This window comes from Neoarius graeffei, chromosome 4, assembly GCF_027579695.1.
Source record: "Neoarius graeffei isolate fNeoGra1 chromosome 4, fNeoGra1.pri, whole genome shotgun sequence".
In the NCBI taxonomy this organism is placed as follows: domain Eukaryota; kingdom Metazoa; phylum Chordata; class Actinopteri; order Siluriformes; family Ariidae; genus Neoarius; species Neoarius graeffei.
Window position 1 is genome coordinate 16,446,936 of NC_083572.1, and position 22,979 is coordinate 16,469,914.

General features: G+C 42.2%; 1 protein-coding gene across 1 annotated transcript in view; it reads left to right on the top strand.

Annotated features, from left to right (window-relative positions):
* Positions 1–22,979, top strand: part of LOC132884894 (cytoplasmic phosphatidylinositol transfer protein 1-like) — a 125,201-nt gene that overhangs the window by 74,889 nt on the left and 27,333 nt on the right. The window contains exon 3 of the mRNA XM_060918937.1: positions 10,909–10,997. Within this exon, the coding sequence (XP_060774920.1) occupies positions 10,909–10,997 (89 nt within the window). The remainder of the gene's footprint in view (positions 1–10,908; positions 10,998–22,979) is intronic.

The window sequence follows — 22,979 nt, forward strand, 5'->3', positions numbered from 1 at the left end:
ATGTGTGTGTGTGTGTATGTATGTATGTGTGTGTGTATATATATATATATATATATATATATATATATATATATATACACACACAACCCCAATTCCAAAAAAGTTGGGACAAACTACAAATTGTAAATAAAAACGGAATGCAATGATGTGGAAGCTTCAAAATTCCATATTTTATTCAGAATAGAACATAGATGACATATCAAATGTTTAAACTGAGAAAATGTATCATTTAAAGAGAAAAATTAGGTGATTTTAAATTTCATGACAACACCACATCTCAAAAAAGTTGGGACAAGGCCATGTTTACCACTGTGAGACATCCCCTTTTCTCTTTACAACAGTCTGTAAACGTCTGGGGACGGAGGAGACAAGTTGCTCAAGTTTAGGGATAGGAATGTTAACCCATTCTTGTCTAATGTAGGATTCTAGTTGCTCAACTGTCTTAGGTCTTTTTTGTCGTATCTTCCGTTTTATGATGCGCCAAATGTTTTCTATGCGTGAAATATCTGGATTGCAGGCCGGACAGTTCAGTACCCGGACCCTTCTTCTATGCAGCCATGATGCTGTAATTGATGCAGTATGTGGTTTGGTATTGTCATGTTGGAAAATGCAAGGTCTTCCCTGAAAGAGACGTCGTCTGGATGTGAGCATATGTTGCTCTAGAACCTGGATATACCTTTCAGCATTGATGGTGTCTTTCCAGATGTGTAAGCTGCCCATGCCACACGCACTAATGCAACCCCATACCATCAGAGATGCAGGCTTCTGAACTGAGCGCTGATAACTTGGGTCGTCCTTCTCCTCTTTAGTCCGAATGACACGGCGTCCCTGATTTCCATAAAGAACTTCAAATTTTGATTCGTCTGACCACAGAACAGTTCTCCACTTTGCCACAGTCCATTTTAAATGAGCCTTGGCCCAGAGAAGACGTCTGTGCTTCTGGATCATGTTTAGATACGGCTTCTTCTTTGAACTATAGAGTTTTAGCTGGCAACGGCGGATGGCACGGTGAATTGTGTTCACAGATAATGTTCTCTGGAAATATTCCTGAGCCCATTTTGTGATTTCCAATACAGAAGCATGCCTGTATGTGATGCAGTGCCGTCTAAGGGCCCGAAGATCACGGGCACCCAGTATGGTTTTCCGGCCTTGACCCTTACGCACAGAGATTCTTCCAGATTCTCTGAATCTTTTGATGATGATATACACTGTAGATGATATGTTCACAGGGTTTTTTCTAGAAAAATTTAGTATGAGGGCGCTCACCATGGCGGGGGGGTGCCGGTTGTCCCCCCCCCCGCCGTTCAAAGCCTTTGAAAAACGCTCCAATGGGACATTCTGAGGCTATCTGAGAGGGAAATTGTAACAAATTGTCTGTCAACATTGAAAAAGAAAGAAGTAAGGCCAAATTAAAAAAAAAAAAAAAAGTGTGTTTCCGGTAACCCGACCGATCGAGAATTTCCGCGTCGAAATTGCCGACCATAAAGTTATTACAAATTTCCCTCGATATTTTAGTGTAAGCGGCGTTGGTTTGTCATAATTTTTTGTTTCAACGCATTCAAGTTGTGAAAGAAACGATAAAAAGTAAAATGTTTCGCCACTTCTATCAGCCCTCCTGCATAAACTGAGCCAAGCCGCCATTTTGAATCCTCATTCAAGGCTGTAATGTAAATTGCTTCCTTTTCAGTATACAAGTGCACTTCCATGGCAGGGAAAAACACTACATTTTGCCGCCTATGTAGTCCCCTATTTATACAAATAGGAGTCATTCAGGATTCAGCCATGTTTTTGCTCGACCCAAGTTCTACAGTAGGCTAGGCCGTCTGCTTTTAATGGAAGTAGCCTAGCCTAGGACGTTATTTTCACGTTATTACATGAAAATATCATGAAATATCGTTTCCGTAGATCATAACTCGAACACTCGCGATATTTTTTATTCGTTTAAAGATTTAAAACACTTATTTTATTATGATGTGTGGTATAAAGGATTATGTGCCAAAATACTATTTTGTAAGATGTTTACTTGTGTTAATTTTTTCGAACAAAATTAAAAAAAATTAAGAAAAAAAACCCTTTCTTACCTACCGACCTTATTTTAGCATTTCATGTTACCGGAAACACACTTTTTTTTTTTTTTTTTTTTTTGGGCCTAATCTTCTTCTGACCCGGACAGTCTTTGGCTTTCTTCCGCTTCGTGCCGCGGGATGACATCTTTAAATGCCCAAGTGTCAACAAAAACAACTCGCGAACTACTTCTGTCAAAAGCTCCCGCACCGGTGGGTGAAAGGTCATTCAGTCTCGAGAAATCTCGCTGTACAAGTCAGCTGACCTTGTATGTAACCCATGTCAAATCTCACGAGAGCAGCCGCGACAAGTAAACAACTAAACAACATGGCGCCTCAGTCTGGAAAACGCCAATTCGGATTGTTTTTGCACCGTCTGGCGGTGTATCTACTATGATTGGAATATTTTTGGAGCAATTATAACGTATTTGATGATCAGACACATCGTCACGTAGTGTTGCTGGGATGTTTTCACGGAGTCGGTAAGGGGGCGCACGCCGAGAGTAAGAGGGCGCAGCGCCCCTGTTCCCCCGTTTAGACAAAAGCCTGTGTTCAAACTCTTTGCAATTTTACACTGTCGAACTCCTTTCTGATATTGCTCCGCTATTTGTCGGCACAGAATTAGGGGGATTGGTGATCCTCTTCCCATCTTTACTTCTGAGAGCCGCTGCCACTCCAAGATGCTCTTTTTATACCCAGTCATGTTAATGACCTATTGCCAATTGACCTAATGAGTTGCAATTTGGTCCTCCAGCTGTTCCTTTTTTGTACCTTTAACTTGTCCAGCCTCTTATTGCCCCTGTCCCAACTTTTTTGAGATGTGTTGCTGTCATGAAATTTCAAATGAGCCAATATTTGGCATGAAATTTCAAAATGTCTCACTTTTGACACTTGATATGTTGTCTATGTTCTATTGTGAATACAATATCAGTTTTTGAGATTTGTAAATTATTCATTCCGTTTTTATTTACAATTTGTACTTTGTCCCAACTTTTTTGGAATCGGGGTTGTGTGTATGTATGTGTGTGTGTGTGTGTATGTATATGTATGTGTGTATGTGTGTGTGTGTGTATATATATATATATATATATATATATATATATATATATATATATATATATATATATCTTTATCTCGATGTTGCTGTCCTCGTCGTCGTTCTTCTTGTGAACACGGAACTGATAACTTTGTTTATACTCTTGAATAGCTCTTCTTCATGATGACAACCGGAAGTGTACCAACACGATGGGGCGTGTAGCGCCACCTGTGGCTCGGGTGCACAATGTACCTCACACAATAGCTCGATTTCCTTGTGTGCATGTAGGATTGGATTTCTCTGGCACCCCTGCTGGGACCCTTAGCTCGATTACCGACAGTAGCTCGATTTGGATGTGCATGTAAACGCGCTGAGTGTTTAAGAGGAGGAGAGAAAGATAATGAATTGATTTACAAAAGGTTGAGAGACAGCAAAATAGGAGAAAGAGTGATTACAGAAAAGATTAAATAAGAATTAAGGGGCAAATGGAGAGAAGGTTGCAAGACGTAAGAGGAAGAAAAAAGTTTTTTTAAAAATATGCGACAAAAAAAAAACTACACAAGTGAATTTCCTAAAGAAAATGAGTGCGATTGCTCTGCTGCAGCACAAAAAAAAAAGTGTGGCCAAGCTATGAAATAAAGTTTGATGGCTGTTGGGTGAATCCTGACTGAGTGGAGGAGCTTGGCTTCTGACGGTTACTGTACTACTACTTTGTCTTCCGGCTGCTCCCGTTCGTTCGGGGTCACCACGGCGGATCTGTTCCGCATATTTGATTTGGCATAAGTTTTACACCTGATGCCCTTCCTGACGCAACCCTCCCCAGTCTATCTGGACTTGGGACCAGCACAAAGTGTGCACTGGCTTGTGCAACCCCATTGGCTGGGTATGTCTTTGAACTGTGGGGGGAAACCAGAGCACCCAGAGGAAACCCACGCAGACACGTGGAAAACATGCAAACTCCACACAGAAAAGCCCCATTTGGACATGAGATTCAAACCTGGAACCTTCTTGCTATGAGGCGACAGTGCTACCCACTGCACCACCATGCCACCTGATTGTCAGTGTAGTTCTACGGGGCCAAAGATGCATTGCCGCCAGTGGGAGGAAAAGGGACGGATGTAAAGCACGAAAAATACGAATGCGGGCGATGGCTGATTTCACGTCTCTGTTGGATGAGGTATGAAGTTTGGTGGCTCTCTGTCGAAGCATGACTGAGAGAGAACACTTTAATTCTGAAAAATTTGAATGTCCCCAAAAACACATCAGATAAAACGTCTTTCCAAAAGCTGTTTACAGGTGCACTGTTCGGGCGAAGTTGAATTAGTTTGGGGTCCGTATCTTAAACTGTGAGAAGGCTGGACAATTAAAGAGGAGGAGGGGGAGTATTAATAATAATAATAATAATAAGCTTAAGAACAACAATAGTATGATTTTATGAAGCAGTCTAACTAATAAATGGTTAAAAGGAGAGAGTTGGACGGAAATAGGAAGGTTGGGTCCGATGGAACAGCCGTGTCAGCATGGTATCTGCATTAAGCTTACACACCAGTTTTTAGAGCTGTCTGCCCTTTAAAAAAGAACGTGGCTAGGATGAGGAGGGGAGCGGACGAGAGCGATGCTGAACCATACACTTGCAAAGTGTATTTGCCGTATTTTCTGGATTATAAGGCCTTTTGCCTATACTAATCTGAATCATAAATGTGTAAAAAAAAAAAAAAAGTGTGGCTTTTTTTTTTAAACACTCCCCCCCAACTTGTTGGCCAGAGAGACTCAAACGCAGTGGTCCGTCAGTTTTTAATAGGCTCCCAATTGTCACATGATCCGACACGTTCAAAACGGAACACGAGTTAAATGGAGGATTGTTAGTGTGGGTGTGATCTGTTCGGGTCGCTCTTTTTACAAAGGAGGGGATTTTTATTTTATGTATTTATTTATTTTCTCCCCCAAAATTAACTGGTCACCTAATTAAACAAACATGAAACTTTCATCACTTGAGAACACGTTTCAATCAATAAAATTCTTATTTGCTCGTAAACTTCCTCATTCAGGGTGGCACAGTGGTTAGCGCTGTCGCCTCACAGCAAGAAGATCCTGGGTTCAAGCCCCGTGGCCGGCGAGGGCCTTTCTGTGCGGAGTTTGCGTGTTCTCCCCGTGTCCGCGTGGGTTTCCTCCGGGTGCTCCGGTTTCCCCCACAGTCCAAAGACATGCAGGTTAGGTTAACTGGTGACTCCAAATTGACCGTAGGTGTGAATGTGAGTGTGAATGGTTGTGTGTCTATGTGTCAGCCCTGTGATGACCTGGTGACTTGTCCAGGGTGTACCCCGCCTTTCGCTCGTAGTCAGCTGGGATAGGCTCCAGCTTGCCTGGGACCCTGTAGAACAGGATAAAGCGGCTAGAGATAATGAGATGAGATTATTTTGATCATTCTATTAAGTTTTTCTAGTAGCATTTGGGGTCTTGGACATTCACAGTAAATTTTAGGACAGTAGTCCTGGTAACTAATTAATAAAAGCCTGACATGACAGACGTGCTAAATGACAATAGAAACACATCGGTTTCTATCATCAAAATCTGACAGACAAACTAACGTCTACCATCATATTCTGACAGACACTCTAGATGACAATAGCAACAAAACTGTTTCTTACATTATTAATCTGACAAATTTAGTAATAATATTAAATACCTCATCACTAGAACCAAATAATAAAATAAAATATTGAAATAAAAAAGATAAAATTTATTTTCAAAATTGAAATATCAACAATAATTGTCAGAACAGTGACGATAGACACGACTGTGTCACTTTCGCGGGGAAATAACACATTGAAATGGCCTGTCGGCTGAAAGGGTCGCAAGCGTAGGTCGCGTTAACCGACAATTGTCCGTCATTGACGGATTTTTTTTAGCTATGACAGAAAAATCTGAAGGCCGTCGGGCATTTTGACGGATGTTTACCGTTACCATTACCAATAACAATAATAGCCTAATAATAACAATAATAAAACATAATGAAACGCACAATGGAAATGATTGGCAAGTTGTGGCAGAGTTTTCTTACATACAGTATACAGTCTTCACTGCCGTCACTTTCAATCTGAGCCGACGTTGCGGCAGTCTTGATGTTCAGTGCATAGGCTACTCATGTATACATTATAGCCACTGCGCAAGGCCGTTCCCCCCCCATCGCGCTCCTGACCGCGCTCTGACTTTACTAACCACTAGCACAGTGAGATGTATTAATGTTTCCCTTCTCTGCAGAAGACATGCCATTTTTGCTATTAAAAAAAGAGATGCATTGGGTTGTTTGTGTCGTTTCCCTGCCTGTACAATAGCGCTCATTTAGGCTAGTTGTTTTCTTGTTTTTAAAATGAAACAAATATCGATTTATTGTATTCTTCCCCAGCAAGCTTAGGAACATCACTGCTCGAATATCTGCTAAACTATCATTTTAATGAGAGCACGGGTAGACAAACTAACATTTAAACATAACTTCGTTTTAAGACCTTCCGTGTCAGGTTCCAGGCTCCGCGGGGTGCAGCTGCACCACTGGTGCAGAAAGACCACATGCTGCAGGATTTCCTCCCTATGAAGAGAGTACTAGCAGAGTCAGGAAATCCAACTTTCAGAGGCTCTTGCCGGCTTCTGATCACTTCCCTGGGAGAAATGTTTCCCGACTTCAGAACTTTGGCTGAAGTGGCGCTGGTTATTCCAGTGTCGCAGCAGAGCGCGGGTTCAGCCTTCAGAATAAAATTAAAACGTCAATGAGAAGTCGTCTGTCCGAGGCAAAGACGCAAAATTTAATGACAATTGCCTCGGCAGCAGTCTCCATTGACGACTTTGATTATGCACAAGCGAGCTCCCAATTTAAATCCATGCGGGCCAGAAGGAAGGTTTGAGCTCACGCAAACAGGTCAAATTAGATTGTCACTTAAATCGTTGTAGTGGACTGTTCATATTTTAACTGCAATTGTCTTGCTACGTTGTAAAATAACATTGTTCATCTGCCCGTTAAGGCACAACAGCCGCAATGTTTTTAGTGGAGGGAAAATGGGTTCACAAGTGACCGAACGTCAGAATCTCTGTTCATCTTTTTGCATCATAAATACATAAATAAATGATTAAATAATACAAGCTTGTTCTGTGAATTAATTTTTAAATGAAAATGAGTCCATGAAAACACAAGTTATTAAATATATAGCATTTATAGCCTATATACATTGTCATTTAAAAGTTAAAATAAAATGACAGATAATAATGGACAATGACGGAATTTTTACGACCCTGTCCGTCAAAATGACGGACAATGAAAAAGTCTAACGCGACCACTGGTCGCAAGTGGCTCTGATTTATCTCAACTTACGATAGTTTTCCTCCAGAAAAATTTAAATATGAATGCACAAATATATTCTCAATGTTTCTATCGTCAAAAATTTCTGTCTAGCTGACTGAAAATCTTACCTTGATTTATTTGATGAAATCTAGCTGTCAGAACTCCAAGTCTTGCCCGGAAGTAAATGTCTGCTGTCACAAAAATCATGCGCAGTAGAATTTCCTCTTTGCATCAGTCGACATGTGCGTGGTGAGGGCTTGAATTTTGCTATCGGCAGGCGCATTTGACTGACAGACTGACGATAGCATTTTTTAAAAATAACTGTGGGCTTCTCGTCGTGAACGAAATAGTTTTTTCGCTGTTAATCTATTTCAACTCTATCTGTTGACACCCAAAAATGATAAAGCCTGCTTCCACACGATAACTACCAAAGATCCATAATGGCTGAGTCTATCGTCAGGTCATCTGACAGAAATTCACTGACGATAGCAACAGGGATAATGAAAGTGATTTTTAAAATGGGAGTTATGTCTGTCAGATATGTCAAAGAAATAGAACTTTATTCTTTAAAAATCTTTTATTGATATACTCAGTGTATTTTTAAATGACGTGCTGTTTTAGAAGACCAAATACCATATTTTCAATCTTGAAAATATTACCTCACTGAAAAAAGGACAAGAAAAATTTCTTATTTTGTGGGCAGGTGATTAATGGATCCAGTTATGGTAGAATCTGCTATTTGCCAATGTGAATAGAAAGCATTTTAATATTAAGCCAGACTTCATCTCATCTCATTATCTCTAGCCGCTTTATCCTTCTACAGGGTCGCAGGCAAGCTGGAGCCTATCCCAGCTGACTACGGGCGAAAGGTGGGGTACACCCTGGACAAGTCGCCAGGTCATCACAGGGCTGACACATAGACACAGACAACCATTCACACTCACATTCACACCTACGGTCAATTTAGAGTCACCAGTTAACCTAACCTGCATGTCTTTGGACTGTGGGGGAAACCGGAGCACCCGGAGGAAACCCACGCGGACACGGGGAGAACATGCAAACTCCACACAGAAAGGCCCTCGCCGGCCCCGGGGCTCGAACCCGGACCTTCTTGCTATGAGGCGACAGCGCTAACCACTACACCACCGTGCCGCCCCGCCAGACTTCATTTTAAAAAAAAAAAAATCTGTATTCAGGTGGACAAGGCATAAGTCACTCAAAAAAAAAAAAGTATTCCTCACTTTGTTGTGCAAATTCTATTAATAATGTACCATTTTTATAATTTATTTTATCCAGCTAACTTGCCATAATCACTGGCACGTGTGCAAACCCCCCTTCTCTCTCTCCTCTTAATCGTTCTGATCGGTCTACTTCTACTCAGGCATGCTTTTTCTTTTAAATAGGTTGGAACGTGCTGCATAAAACATTTGGGAAATTTTGGTGCTTTGGCGAGGAAAGCAAAGCTAGGCGGTCCACACCAAGTGCCACAGATGCTTCTCGATCCTCATTAGCAGCAATGCTTAGGAGGGGCAGTTTTCCAGCAGATTCCTCAGCGTTCTTTACCACCAGCTGGACACCAATCTGATCAGCTAGTCTGTTAGCGTAAGCCCGCAAGTTCTGGGTGGATGATTAATGAAGTTGCAATCATGGGGGAGTTCTTCCCCCTCTGAGCATGTGAGAAAAACTCCGCCAGTGCCAATAGAAGCGCTCTGGTTTGAAAAACCGTGGGTTTCAGAACCGTGCCGTTGCCCTCGGAAACCATCGCAGTATGCACTGCCAATTAAATGAGTTTTTTTTGTTTTTTTTAAAGGCTCTGAGAGTGAGGCGCAGTCGCCTTCAGAGGGTGTTGCGTTTAATTGCTTCTGATGTTGCCAGTTTTTGGGGTGAATTCAGCCTCCGCCCACGCGCGCGCACGCACGCACACACTCCAAAGAAGCATGTACTGTTTCTGGCAAGCTTTAATAGTCATGCATCTGTTAAAGCAGGCAGGATTCACTGGACCCACAGGAACATGAAGATGTGGTGTGTCGTGACTCCATATGTCAGGGACGAGCTTGAGGCTATAAAGTCGCTCGGAAGCCTGGTTTGATTTTTATTTCTTCTTTTGAACTCGTTTGGTTTTGTAAAGCAGCAATAAAAAGGCACTTGAAATTCTACAAAGCGAAAAGCTTGGTCTTTTTGCTCTTCAGTTCCAATTAAGGAGGCGTGGCCTCTGTCAGTGGCTCTCAACCACACGTGAGTAGGTGCAAGTCCTGTCCCCGTGGTTTCCTACACCATGTTTCGCTGCGTTTCCATGCACATGCGATTTAAGGATGACCGACTCACCAAGCGAAGATCTGAGCGCAGTGCAGGAGAGTTGTGGGTCTGCGTGACCTGGGCTGCAGTTCATTTGGGATTATGAACCCCATCACTCAGGAAGCACGGCTCATCCTTGAAAAGCGAAAGTGTGCGCGTGTAGGCGACGACGAGCAAGAAAGAACGTATTGTGAAAGACGAGGCTGAGTGTGTATGTGCAAGGAAGAGAAATGTTATTGCACCCCAGGCATCGAGTCCCATTTGTAAGTGAGATATAGCTGCTTTTGCTTTTGTATTGCACAGATAAAATCCATTACAGAAATGGGGCCAACGTTTTTGCCTTGCAGTCTCTCAATTTGTAGTGAAAGACTCCATTATGTCCAGTGGAACCTGATGAAAGCTTTAGCAAGTTGCAAAGGGTTTTTTTTTTTTTATTAATGTTTACAGGACCTGGTGGGAACACTAATGACCAAGCTACAAATTAGTGATGCTAAGATGGCTACCTCTTTTAAAGCCCACCTAAAATCATCCTTTATATGTTTTGCGAGTGACAAAATCTTCCAGGTCTGACTTGTTTGTTCTGAAACCAATTCAATATTGATCAAACCACAGTCCTGTCGGTTATTATGTTTCTCTTGGGAATGTCACGTTATGGAACGAAATGCGTTTTAATTGCCACTTTGTTTATTAAAAAAAAAAAAAGGTGGCATGGAAAATGAGCAAGTAAAGGTCAGTTAGGCGTCTCAACCAATAACGCTGGCACCACCTGTCAGGGTCGCCTTCCCATTTTCGCTCAACCTGCCAGTTCTCACCCATCACACAGTGCGTACCAACCAGGCAGTGTGATAAACACGTGCTTCCTCCAAGACAAGTGAAGCTACATCTTTTCGAACATGCTGCGCCACCCCTCCCGCCAAGAAAATATGGCCAGTTTTGCTCTCTTGGACTCCTCCTGGCCATTGGATAGCTTTAACATCAGGGTTGGTGTTCATGATCCTCCTGACCACAGGACAGGCGCTTGTCTGCTATGCCGCACATTTAAAGCGTGGACATTATGGTTGAGTCACAGATGAACCTAGAATAAAAGCACCCATGTAGTATTTTATCCAATAAATAAATAGTTTTCTTTGTGGTGTGTTTTTTTTAAATCTGTAATAAAGTAATGCTCTTTCTGTTCACAGTAAACTGCCCAGTTGGGCAAGAGCAGTGGTGCCCAGAATCTTCTATGTGACGGAGAAGGCCTGGAACTATTATCCTTACACCATCACAGGTAATATCGCCAAACTATTTGAACACGAACACACCCGATACCTGATGATGGGTGATATCAGAGGATGCAGTACCAGTTAAAAATCTGAACACGCCTTCTAGTTCAGTGGTGTTTATTTATTTTTATGAATGAAAAGACACTTCAGAGGAAGTACATGTTCGCCTTCACCTTCCTGGACTGGTAGCTTGAATGCAATCCTTGACTTGCAAGTGACGTCAAAGCAAAATAGAAACCCGGATGTCGGCCATGTTGGTGGAAATACAAATGCGGGCTCAAGCGACGTTCCGTACGAAACATAGTCACGTGTGCGCGATTCGTTCTTTGTGCTGGATGTGGTTGTGGTCACAATGGTACTCGTTCCGATTTTTTTTTTTTTTTTTTAGAATCCTGTCCGTGATTCAGAAAGAGGGCGAGGAAACACTGAGGCTCAGTACGGAGAGGAGACGAGGGGATCCGGACGCTTCATCCAAAGTCTTTTTCATACGCACTATCGATTATTTTATTAGTCATGAAAGTGTTCCGGATTTTCCCGGAATTCTGGATTTTTAGATTTTCCACCGGATTTTTTCCGCTAATGACCCGGAAATCCGGATATTTGACAACTCTTGAAAATCTCCAGTTTTCCGAATGGAAAAATTTATTTTTTGGATTTTTCGCGTTCCTAGGCTTGGTGTCATACTTCGCATCGTCCTTGCATGGGCGCAGTCCTTAAATAGCCCAAACATAGTTCACTGATTAAAGACAGGTGTTCTTTGTTAACGGCGCGCATGCCGGAGCTCGTTAGGCACACGCGCCCAAGGCGCGCCTTCAGGTGCACGAGCTAAGGCGTGCAGGACTGACACCGTTCTGTGCAAGCACAACATAATCGCACTAGAAAGCATGTTCAAGCTGCCAGTGTCACTGCAGTCTTTTAGTTGCGAATTACGAATATTTTCTCTTGTGTTAATAATTGGCCATGTCAAAACAAACAAAACTTTCCTCCTTCTTTCGATGTGAAGAGAGGTAAGCAATTTATTTTATCTCATCTCATCTCATTATCTCTAGCCGCTTTATCCTTCTACAGGGTCGCAGGCAAGCTGGAGCCTATCCCAGCTGACTACGGGCGAAAGGCGGGGTACACCCTGGATAAGTCGCCAGGTCATCACAGGGCTGACACATAGACACAGACAACCATTCACACCTACGGTCAATTTAGAGTCACCAGTTAACCTAACCTGCATGTCTTTGGACTGTGGGGGAACCCGGAGCACCCGGAGGAAACCCACGCGGACACGGGGAGAACATGCAGACTCCACACAGAAGGGCCCTCGCCGGCCACGGGGCTCGAACCCAGGACCTTCTTGCTGTGAGGCGACAGCGCTAACCACTACACCACCGTGCCGCCCCTGAAATGAGCGGGAGAGAGAGACGGGGAGGGATCGGGAAATTACCTCGGGTCAGAATCGAACCCGGGTCCCCGGATTTATGGTATGGCGCCTTAGCCACCTGAGCCATGATGCCCCCTATTTTATATATATATATATATATATATATATATATATATATATATATGTGAGTGATTCCACGCTTATGGGTACTGAAATGGGGACATGAACTTATTCACCTAAAACCATTTCTTTTTTTACCATCAGGTCACAAAACATGTAATCTTTAATGAATGATATGTTAAAAGATAACTTTAATTTTCTGAGATGTAATAAAAACATATTTATATGCCAAAGTCAAGCCTATGAGTTCCAAAATGATGTCTGTTACATTACTTCTGTTACGATTGTCCATCTCGCGTCTGTTACAAATTAATTACAATCTAGCTATATACCATGTTAATCTTATTGAAAGAATGTGTATGTTTATTCTACTACACATGTTTATTAATTATATTTGCTAAAACATCACCTTCCTATGTTTCAAAAAGTAATTCTACATTGTTAAAATTGAGATATGTCCACAACACTTCTGTTCCGTTCTGACTTTGGCATATAAATATGTTTTTATTACATCTCAGAAAATTAAAGTTATCTTTTAACATATCATTCATTAAAGATTACATGTTTTGTGACCTGATGGTAAAAAAAAAAGAAATGGTTTTAGGTGAATTTTTAAAAATAAGTTCATGTCCCCATTTCAGTACCCATAAGCGTGGAATCACTCATATATATAATTTTTTTTTCCCATCAAAGTTGCATTTTGTGGTTTCGAAGCGAAGTTTTAGTGCCGTTTCTAGAACACATCATCAAGAAAACGTGGAAGAAACAGCAATAATGGAAGAGCCGGTATCTAAGCTGCCTAAAACTAGCAGTGGTAATTATTTTTTGTTACATAATGTACTCAGGCTGCCAGTCAGTGTGTGACACACACACACACCCTGAAAAATCCTAGCTACGCCCCTGATTTACATGAGAAATGTAGTATTCATTGGCGTGTTTAAATTTACAGACAATACGAACTAATGTAAACAATTGGCTTCAACTCGCATAAATATGAATTGGAAATGTTTAGTTCACTTTAGCTTCTGCAAACGCACAACTCTGCTAAAAGATTGATAAACGAGGCTCAATGTCCCCAACATTAAAACCTGAAAGCTTTAGAAACTCTAACAAACCTTTACTTTTTAACAGTACTGTTTTGGGATTTTGCTGAGTTTACTTTCAACTGTCTTTTTTTTTTTTTCCTCCAAAGTAATGAACTGTGTAGGCAGGAAAATCACCGCGTTTTCTAAATGCACTCCTGAAAATTACTCATTAACTAGGGGAATTAAATTTGATATTTTTGACATGTTAATCATTAATGTACATGAAAGAAAAAGGCTTAAAAGTTCTAACTTGTTTTAGTGAAAATAAGTACTAAAATGCACTAGAATGCAGGGTTTTGTGTGTTATGTTATTAAAATATTTTCGGGGGACGTGTGTCCCGTCCCCCCCCCAATATTTCAGGGTTTTTTTCTTTGCTCCACTTTCATCTCTATTTTATATTTCAGGCATTCCGGTGTTGGCGAACGAAAGCCCCGTGAAAGCGCTGCTCCGCACCTAAAGATTTAATATGATCCAACCGGCTTTAAAAAATTAATAACTCGGCCAACGGAGCTCACAGCGAAGCCAAATTGTACAGGCACCTCCCCCTTCGAAAGAGCACGGTCTTGGGTCTGTAGGACCGCACCTCGGCCCAGGATTCGCAAACGGATCCCCCGCAAGAGCACTGCTCCACGCCTAAAGACTTAGATCCAGCCAGAAGCATAGACATGCAAGCGAGCAGCCTACAATGACCAGGGAGTGAACTCATCCCAGGGTCAGCAAGTGGCACGGGCCTGCATGGGCACCTGTGCATATTTCTGCTTTACAAAAATGTTTTGCTTCAAATTCCATTGGGAATTCCTCCTTTTTTCAAACAAACAAATACCCGAAATATAAAATAATCGATCGTGCGTATGAAAAAGGCTTTGGATGCAATGTCTTCACCATTGGACGAAATGATCCGTATTCGTACTCGATAGTCGGTAGAAGTGTCTTATCTTCAGAAAAGTCTGACTTTTTTTTTTTTAATAATATGGGTGAAAACCACACCTCTATTTTCTCTTTGTATCAACTCTTCGCTGGATCGTTCAAATTGTGGTAATACTGAGAAAATTCAGCATTATTTACAGACACACTTTCAGCGGCTGCCATCCCAGTTGCTTTGTATATCTACCATCATGGCGGACGCTCATGACATCGCGCATTTTGATCACATGGTTGCAAGTCATCTGTAGCAGAGGGCCCAGATAACGGGGTGGGAATTGGCAACGGCTAAACGGGTGTTGGACTCCCTACCCTCAGGCACGGTATAATGTTCCAACACTTACTTACTTACTGGCCTTAGAAACCCTGCACTACGATCACGTGCCGCTCAGTATAGCTCCCCTCCAGTTGAAAACACGAGCACAAGGCGTTCTTGGAGTTACGGGCTTTTATTGCACATCCATGCTTTCAGCGTGCCGTCAAAACGCCGTGAGAACTAGATAAAATAAAATACAAAAACATAAATGACTCTACAGCCTTCCAGAATATTCTCATGGAGAATAATGATAAAAATAAACATCTCAAAAAGGAAATATAACTTAACTATACAGATAATGAAACATGAGGTATTCTGTTATCAAGTAAACAGCGTTAGCATTTGTGATTTAGAATAAGTTCACATAACAAATTATCATAATTAAACACAAATAACGGCATACCTCATTGGCCGCGGAGTAAAAGGAAACTTCAGGCTCGACAAGTCTTCAACAATCCAACTCTTCATAAACTTAAAACAACAGGTAGCCTTACGTTACAGGTACGCTCCGACAAGCATGCATGCATACAACAACAAAATAAACTTCTTCACAGTGACATTAGTTTCGCTATATTTATACCTTAAATACAGTGCTGAGCGTAAATGAGTGCACCCCGTTTGAAAAGTAACATTTTAAACAATATCTCAATGAACACAAACAATTTCCAAAATGTTGATGAGACAAAGTTTAATATAACATCTGTTTAACTTATAACGTGAAAGTAAGGTTAGTAATATAACTTAGATTACACATTTTTCAGTTTTACTCAAATTAGGGTGGTGCAAAAATGAGTACACCCCACAACAAAACTACTCCATCTAGTACTTTGTATGGCCTCCATGATTTTTAATGACAGCACCAAGTCTTCTAGGGATGGAATGAACAAGTTGGCGACATTTTGCAACATCAGTCTTTTTCCATTCTTCAGCAACGACCTCTTTTAGTGACTGGATGCTGGATGGAGAGCGATGCTCAACTTGTCTCTTCAGAATTCCCCAAAGAAAATAATTTCTTTACACCACAAAGGTAAAGGCTACAAGATCAGCAAAGCTTTACTTATCAGTCAGAATACTGTAGCAAAAGTGGTACAAAAATTTAAGAAAGCTGGAACTGCAACCATCTCACAGAGACGTCCAGGTCGTCCACGGAAGTTAACACCTCGACAGGAGCATCTTCTAACGAGAAGGGTTGAAGAAAATCGGCATGCGAGTTCACTGCAGTTATCTAAAGAAGTAGAAAGCCAAACTGGGGTGACTATTTCCTGTGACACAATACGGCGTACACTGCAGAGGAATGGCATGCATGGACGCCGTCCACGAAAGAAGCCTCTCCTAAAGCCCAGGCACAAAAAAGCCTGCCTAGAGTTTGCCAGGGCCCATGCTGACAAAGATGAAGACTACTGGGACTCTATACTCTGGAGTGATGAGACCGAGATGAATGTTTTTGGAACTGATGGCTTCAAAACTGTATGGCATCGCAAAGGTGAGGAATACGAAGAAAAATGCCTGGTGCCTACAGTGAAACATGGTGGTGGCAGTGTCCTTATGTGGGGCTGCATGAGTGCTGCTGGTGTCAGGGAGCTGCATTTCATTGATGGCATCATGAATTCACAGATGTATTGCTCCATACTGAAAGAGAAGATGCTACCATCACTCCGTGCCCTTGGTCGTCGTGCACTTTTCCAACATGACTAAACACACATCTAAGACCACTGTTGGATTTCTGAAGAAGAACAGGGTGAAAGTGATTCAGTGGCCAAGTATGTCTCCTGATCTGAACCCAATCGAACACCTACGGGGAATTCTGAAGAGACAAGTTGAGCATCACTCTCCATCCAGCATCCAGTCACTAAAAGAGGTCATTGTTGAAGAATGGAAAAAGATTGATGTTGCAAGATGTCGCCAACTTGTTCATTCCATGCCTAGAAGACTTGGTGCTGTCATTAAAAATCATGGAGGCCATACAAAGTACTAGATGGAGTAGTTTTTGTTGTGAGGTGTACTCATTTTTGCACCACCCTAATTTGAGTAAAACTGAAAAATGTGTAATCTAAGTTATATTATTAACCTTACTTTCATGTTATAAGTTAAACAGATCTTGTATTAAACTTTGTCTTGTCAACGTTTTGGAAATTGCTTGTGTTCATTGAGATATTGTTTAAAGGTCCCATGGCATGGTGGTTTGTTGATGCTTTAAACGGGCTCGTGGAGGTTTCCAGATGTTATATCCGCAGCCTTTCTCGAAATGAACCCTCCGCATGTAGATATAGCCTCCTGGGAGAAAGCCCCATTTCAGCGCTTTTCCCAGTGCGTCGTTTTGCTAATGAGAAGCAGGAGGCGGGGAAGGGTAGAGGGTGGGGGCGGGTCTTATCATTAATATTCATGACATGCAAACGTATTACCTCTGATTGGCTAACAGCACTGTGACGCTACCTCCAGTGGGTCAGAACAAGCGGATGTGGGTGTCTTACTATGGCGAGAGAGAAGGAACAAACCACGAAGGGAAAAATACCGCGCGTTGACGTCATTAAGGTGCGACGCGAGGAAATAAAATAAATTCAACAAATGTTTGGGTTTTTACTGAACAAACAAACAAATAAAATGAACGAGTGACTTAAAAAAAAGAATGTGGGTGTCTTTGTAAAAACTGTTTTGATTGGCTATTATAACAGGGCATGCTGCATGCTTTTTGGTTTTGTAGCGCAGAGTACCTGGCTAACTGCAGGAAGCGGTTAGCTGCACAGCTAATGTAGCCATTGCAAGGCTAACGTGGCACCGATTTTAAAACACGGCAAAACGACTTAACAGTTATACACTTACTTGTTCGGTGTTTGTGGCTGATGCGGCAGGGATGCTTGGTACGGACCCAGGCTTCAGTGACAGATGATGTGCAAAACCTGCCCTACTGTCCCAAGTTGTGGAAACATTCATCAGGAAAATGCTTCCGACAAACATACACCGTCTTAGGTAGACTCGACGGCGTATTATTAGAGTAAATAAAATTAAGCCACTGCGTCTTCAGGGGCTCTCCCGTCAGCAGTAAAAACAGACTCCTTTCTGTGTTGTCACATCCATGTACAGCGCAATTTCCATGTTTGGTGGCAACTTTTGAGCTGGGTGGGCAATCCATACAGTGGGTGGGAATCCAGAGGGGGGGCGTGGGGATCATCTCCCTTGCTGACGTAGTAAAGGGAAGAGTTTATCAACGCGCCGTTTTGACGCGCCATTCTCAAATGTTGGGCATAGTTTGGTTTACACATTATGAAATTTCTAGCCACTGGGGTGACTTAAGAAGGTCAGAGGAACTCATTTTAATGTTAAAAAACCTCAGAAAGTGAAAATTTCATGCCATGGGACCTTTAAAATGTTACTTTTCAAACGGGGTGTACTCATTTACACTCAGCACTGTATATTTACTAGACTATGTTCCCAATTATTTATGAATTTATTTATTCGTCAGTAATGTCAATCATTCTTTTAATTGTCTCAAAATATTAAATGAACTTAAATTGCATAACTGACTCTGATGGCAGCTACACTCAGCACTAATAAGAGTGGAGATGTTTTACAGAAGGCTGCCTCACTCAGCGATTCTGCATTTAAGGGTAAATGAATCTCCATTACCTTATTACAAGTAGGTTATGGCTAGGAAGACTTGTCCTGTGGACATTTCCTGTAACACTCTGGCCATTCATTTTCCATAAAATAAATTTAATAGGATATGGAGAGACGCTGTGAGAGAGTGCGGCACTGTGGATGGAAATGATCTAACTCATCTTTTAGGGTGTGTAATATGAGCACCAGTTTTTTTGGGTTTTTTTTTGTACATCTAGTTGTTAGAGTATAATTACTTTGCAATATAAACTCAAAACTGTAGCTTGTATGTGTGAATACCTCGTGTAGGTATGCTAATTTTGTTCACAGTGCGTGTTTAGCCTGTCCTTCATTTCATTGCTTACTTCCAGTCGCTTCTAGTAAAGCAGATTAGCATGCTGGAGTACGGCACAGGTCACCGGTTCCCCACAGGCGTTTCATACGCTTCTGATACATGCGATTGCTCCAGATTACTTCAGTCAAATATTTTGTCTCAAATAAATCTGCATTTCCTCCGATTTTTATATTGTCAATCAGGTTAATTAGCACCACTCGGAGCAGAGGAAGAGCTGCTGCATGGACGCAAGTTGAAATTATACGGGTCTCAACCGTCATGTACTGTAGTCATGGTGAAATTATTAATACCGTACCAGTTGTGCAGTTTTAAAAACCGTGCAAGAGGAAGAACGACTAAGGCCAAGTTTACATTAGACCGTATCTGTCTCGTTTTCTTCGCGGATGCACTGTCCGTTTACATTAAACCGCCTGAAAACGGGAATCCGCCAGGGTCCACGTATTCAATCCAGATCGTGTCAGCTCCGGTGCTGTGTAAACATTGAGAATACGCGGATACGCTGTGCTGAGCTCTAGCTGGCGTCGTCATTGGACAACGTCACTGTGACATCCACCTTCCTGATTCGCTGGCATTGGTCATGTGACGCGACTGCTGAAAAACGGTGCGGACTTCCGCCTTGTATCACCTTTCATTAAAGAGTATAAAAGTATGAAAATACTCCAAATACTGATGCAAATACTGCCCATTGTGTAGTTATGATTGTCTTTAGACTTGCCATCCTTCCACTTGCAAGTGGTAAGTGATATGCGCTGGGATCACACACACAGCGGCTCAGTCCCGAATCACAGCTTGTGCACTTCACTCGCTCGCTCTGTGAGCTGCGCAAGGCCAGAGTGCGCACCCTCCAGAGGGCACTCGCTGTTCAGGGCGGAGTGATTTGGAGCGCAGGATGCCTGCGGAGCCGAGCGTATCCGTGTATTGGTGTTGCTGTGTGCACGCGAATCGTTTTAAAAACGTTAATCTGATGATCCGCTGATACGGTCTAATGTAAACATGGGCTAAAACTAAGCTGCAGGTTTATCTTTTTTTTTTTTTAAATAAACATTTTACACTGATTTTGCACTGGTTCCTCACTAATCTCTCAAGGTCTGTGAATTATAAACCGTCTGGTGTGGTCAGAGGAGTGCATCACTTCACATCCCTGACATGAAATGGTGATCTGAATTACCTTTATCTGTTAGTTGCCTTGAAAACGTGTTGTTTTACTCCATTCCACTGAGCAGGGTCATCCGTTTGACTGCAGCAGCACGCACATGATTGGCTGTGATAAAAATCTTTGTGAACGTTCAAAATGTCTCAACAGGATGAAAAATCTCTGATCATGTGATGCTTATAATAACCTAATGGTGATGATAGACAGGGCAACTTTTTGGGCAGTGTTGCCGGGCAATTGTGCGTCGACACTTTCCCATTGAGATTGAGCAACATAATTTCTGTCTGAACAATTTTGATCGCTTTGGGCAATTTTTTATTTTTTTTTTTAAAGATCATCCAATCAGAGTGCTAGCAGCGAATCACATGACCACTTGAGAGCTTCTGAAATTTTCAACAGAGACGGCAGCGTCTCCGTAAGTTATGTGGAAACCCAAAGTGGTGAATTTGCCTCATCAACTGCTTAGAAAACCAACAGACGTGTTTTTATGTGCTCAAGGTGTAATCAAGACTTTTTTTTTCCCCAATCTAAGTGTAAACCAGTGTTTGTAGTCGAGTCACTAAACCTCGAGGCCAAGTCCAGTCTCGAGTCCCCAGTGTTCAAATCCAAGTCATTAAAGAAAATTTCGAGTCGAATCCGAGAACAAGACTCAAACCGCACCATTTGACGGCGGCTGTTGCTGCCTTTTTGTGAAAGCGTCTCTGCTACTGTGTTGGACGAGCGTTCCTGCTCGACTGCCCCATTTTAGTTAACAGGCTACAGATGAAAAGCTTTTTCATCACTCAGCAAGCCCCGCCCACTATCAACAGGGCAAATAACATGAGAGGGTTAACACTCGCTAGTTCATCAGTCAGCAAGTAAGCCCCTCTATCAACAGGGCAATGAACATAGCGTGTCACTTACTTCTCTGGGTGGAGTCTTGCCAAATGACGATTGAAGTTCGAGGTCGTCTCCTCGATAGTTCTTTTACATATGGAACACATAACCGTGCTTCCCCCCCCCCACACACACACACACTGCACGAGAAGTCTGTATAAGTAAAACAGACAATCCTAGGGGCGTTCTCTCCAGGCATTTTAGTGCCATTAGCGTTAGGTGGTGTTTACATTAGACCGTATCAGCGGATCATCAGATTAACGTTTTTAAAACGATTCGCGTGCACACAGCAACACCAATACACGGATACGCTCGGCTCCGCAGGCATCCTGCGCTCCAAATCACTCCGCCCTGAACAGCGAGTGCCCTCTGGAGGGTGCGCACTCCGGCCCTGCGCAGCTCACAGAGCGCGCGAGTGAAGCGCACGAGCAGTGATTCGGGACTGAGCCGCTGTGTGTGTGATCCCAGTGCATATCCGGTATGCGCGTCACTTACCACTTGCAAGTGGAAGGATGGCAAGCCTAAAGACAATCACAACTACACAATGGGCAGTATTTGCATCAGTATTTGCAGTATTTTCATACTTTTATACTCTTTAATGAAAGGTGATACAAGGCGGAAGTCCGCGCCGTTTTTCAGCAGTCGGGTCACATGACCAACGCCAGCGAATCAGGAAGGTGGATGTCACAGTGACGTTGTCCAATGACGACGCCAGCTAGAGCTCAGCACAGCGTATCCGCGTATTCTCAATGTTTACACAGCACCGGACCAGACACGATCTGGATTGAATACGTGGACCCTGGCGGATTCCCGTTTCCCGGCGTTTCCAGGCGTTTTAATGTAAACGGACAGTGCATCCGCGAAGAAAACGAGACAGATACGGTCTAATGTAAACTTGGCCTTAGTTTGTTCCTGAACATGACGTATGAACAGGTGAATGTGCATTCTCTTGCACGAAATTAGTATAAAAATTAGTGCTGTCAAGCGATTAAAATATTTAATCGTGATTAATGTCGCGACTGTCATAGTTAACTCGCGATTAATCGCAATTTAATCGCACATTTTTGTCACATGAAAAACCATTGTAATTCTCTTATCAGCATAAAAAAGTGAATGGGCTTGCTTTGTACCAATGTTTTTGTTTTTTTGTTTTTATTGCAGAGCATAACACGTCTTGTCACAGCCACTGACATCCATAACTTCCATATTAGATGAGAAAACCAAGGGATGAAAAATAAAGTGCATATCACTGTGAAAATTAAATGTTTTATTTTACTCTTCATTAGTTTCTTTTGAAGAGAAGTATTTGCCATAAAAGAAGAAAAAAAACAGATAAAAATAAAAACATTTCATCATACGTTCAAAACCGTTCATCATAGTGTGGCACTGTATTATCTAATTCTCACTGCTTATAACTCTACACCTACCCGGTGGAGATCAGCTGGGAAACCGAAGACTGAAGGAACAGTATTGAAAAGTATTTTTCCAGTCTCACCTGTGAAAGGTAATCCCATGTGATCTCGTTCGGACGGTAAACCTGTTGGTACAGTTAAACGCAGCACATGAATGAGGCATCTTCATTCTCTGCTACTGTCTAGACCAGGGGTGTCCAAACTGATCCATAAAGGGCCATGTGGCTGCAGGTTTTCATTCCAGCCATGCAGCAGCACACCTCATTTGGCTTATTCAATCAACTGACACACCCACCCTTTAATCAAGGGTGGGTGTGGCTGCAAGTATTTGACTGTGTGAAGACAGTTCAGTTGATTGAATGAGCCAAGTCAGGTGTGCTGCTGCATGGCTGGAATGAAAACCTGCAGCCACACGGCCCTTTATGGATCAGTTTGGACACCCCTGGTCTAGACGCTATACCAGAGACAGTTGAAGAATCTCCACTTTGCCCCATCCAATATGGCGGCGAGGATGTTTATATGTCTATGCCTTTCTCCATCACTCACACGTACTCTTATTGAAGCAGTGCGCGACAAGCCTCAACAGGAACTACGGGTGACTCGCAGGGCCAAATTAGAATTTGCGTTAACGGCACTATTTTTTTTTAATCGCGTTAAATTGAGATCGCGTTATCGCGTTAACTTTGACAGCACTAATAAAAATGAATGTAGATATAAATATCTTGTGCCAAATTATTATGGCATGTTACCAAAAAAAAATTTTTTTAAATCCGAGTCCTTGT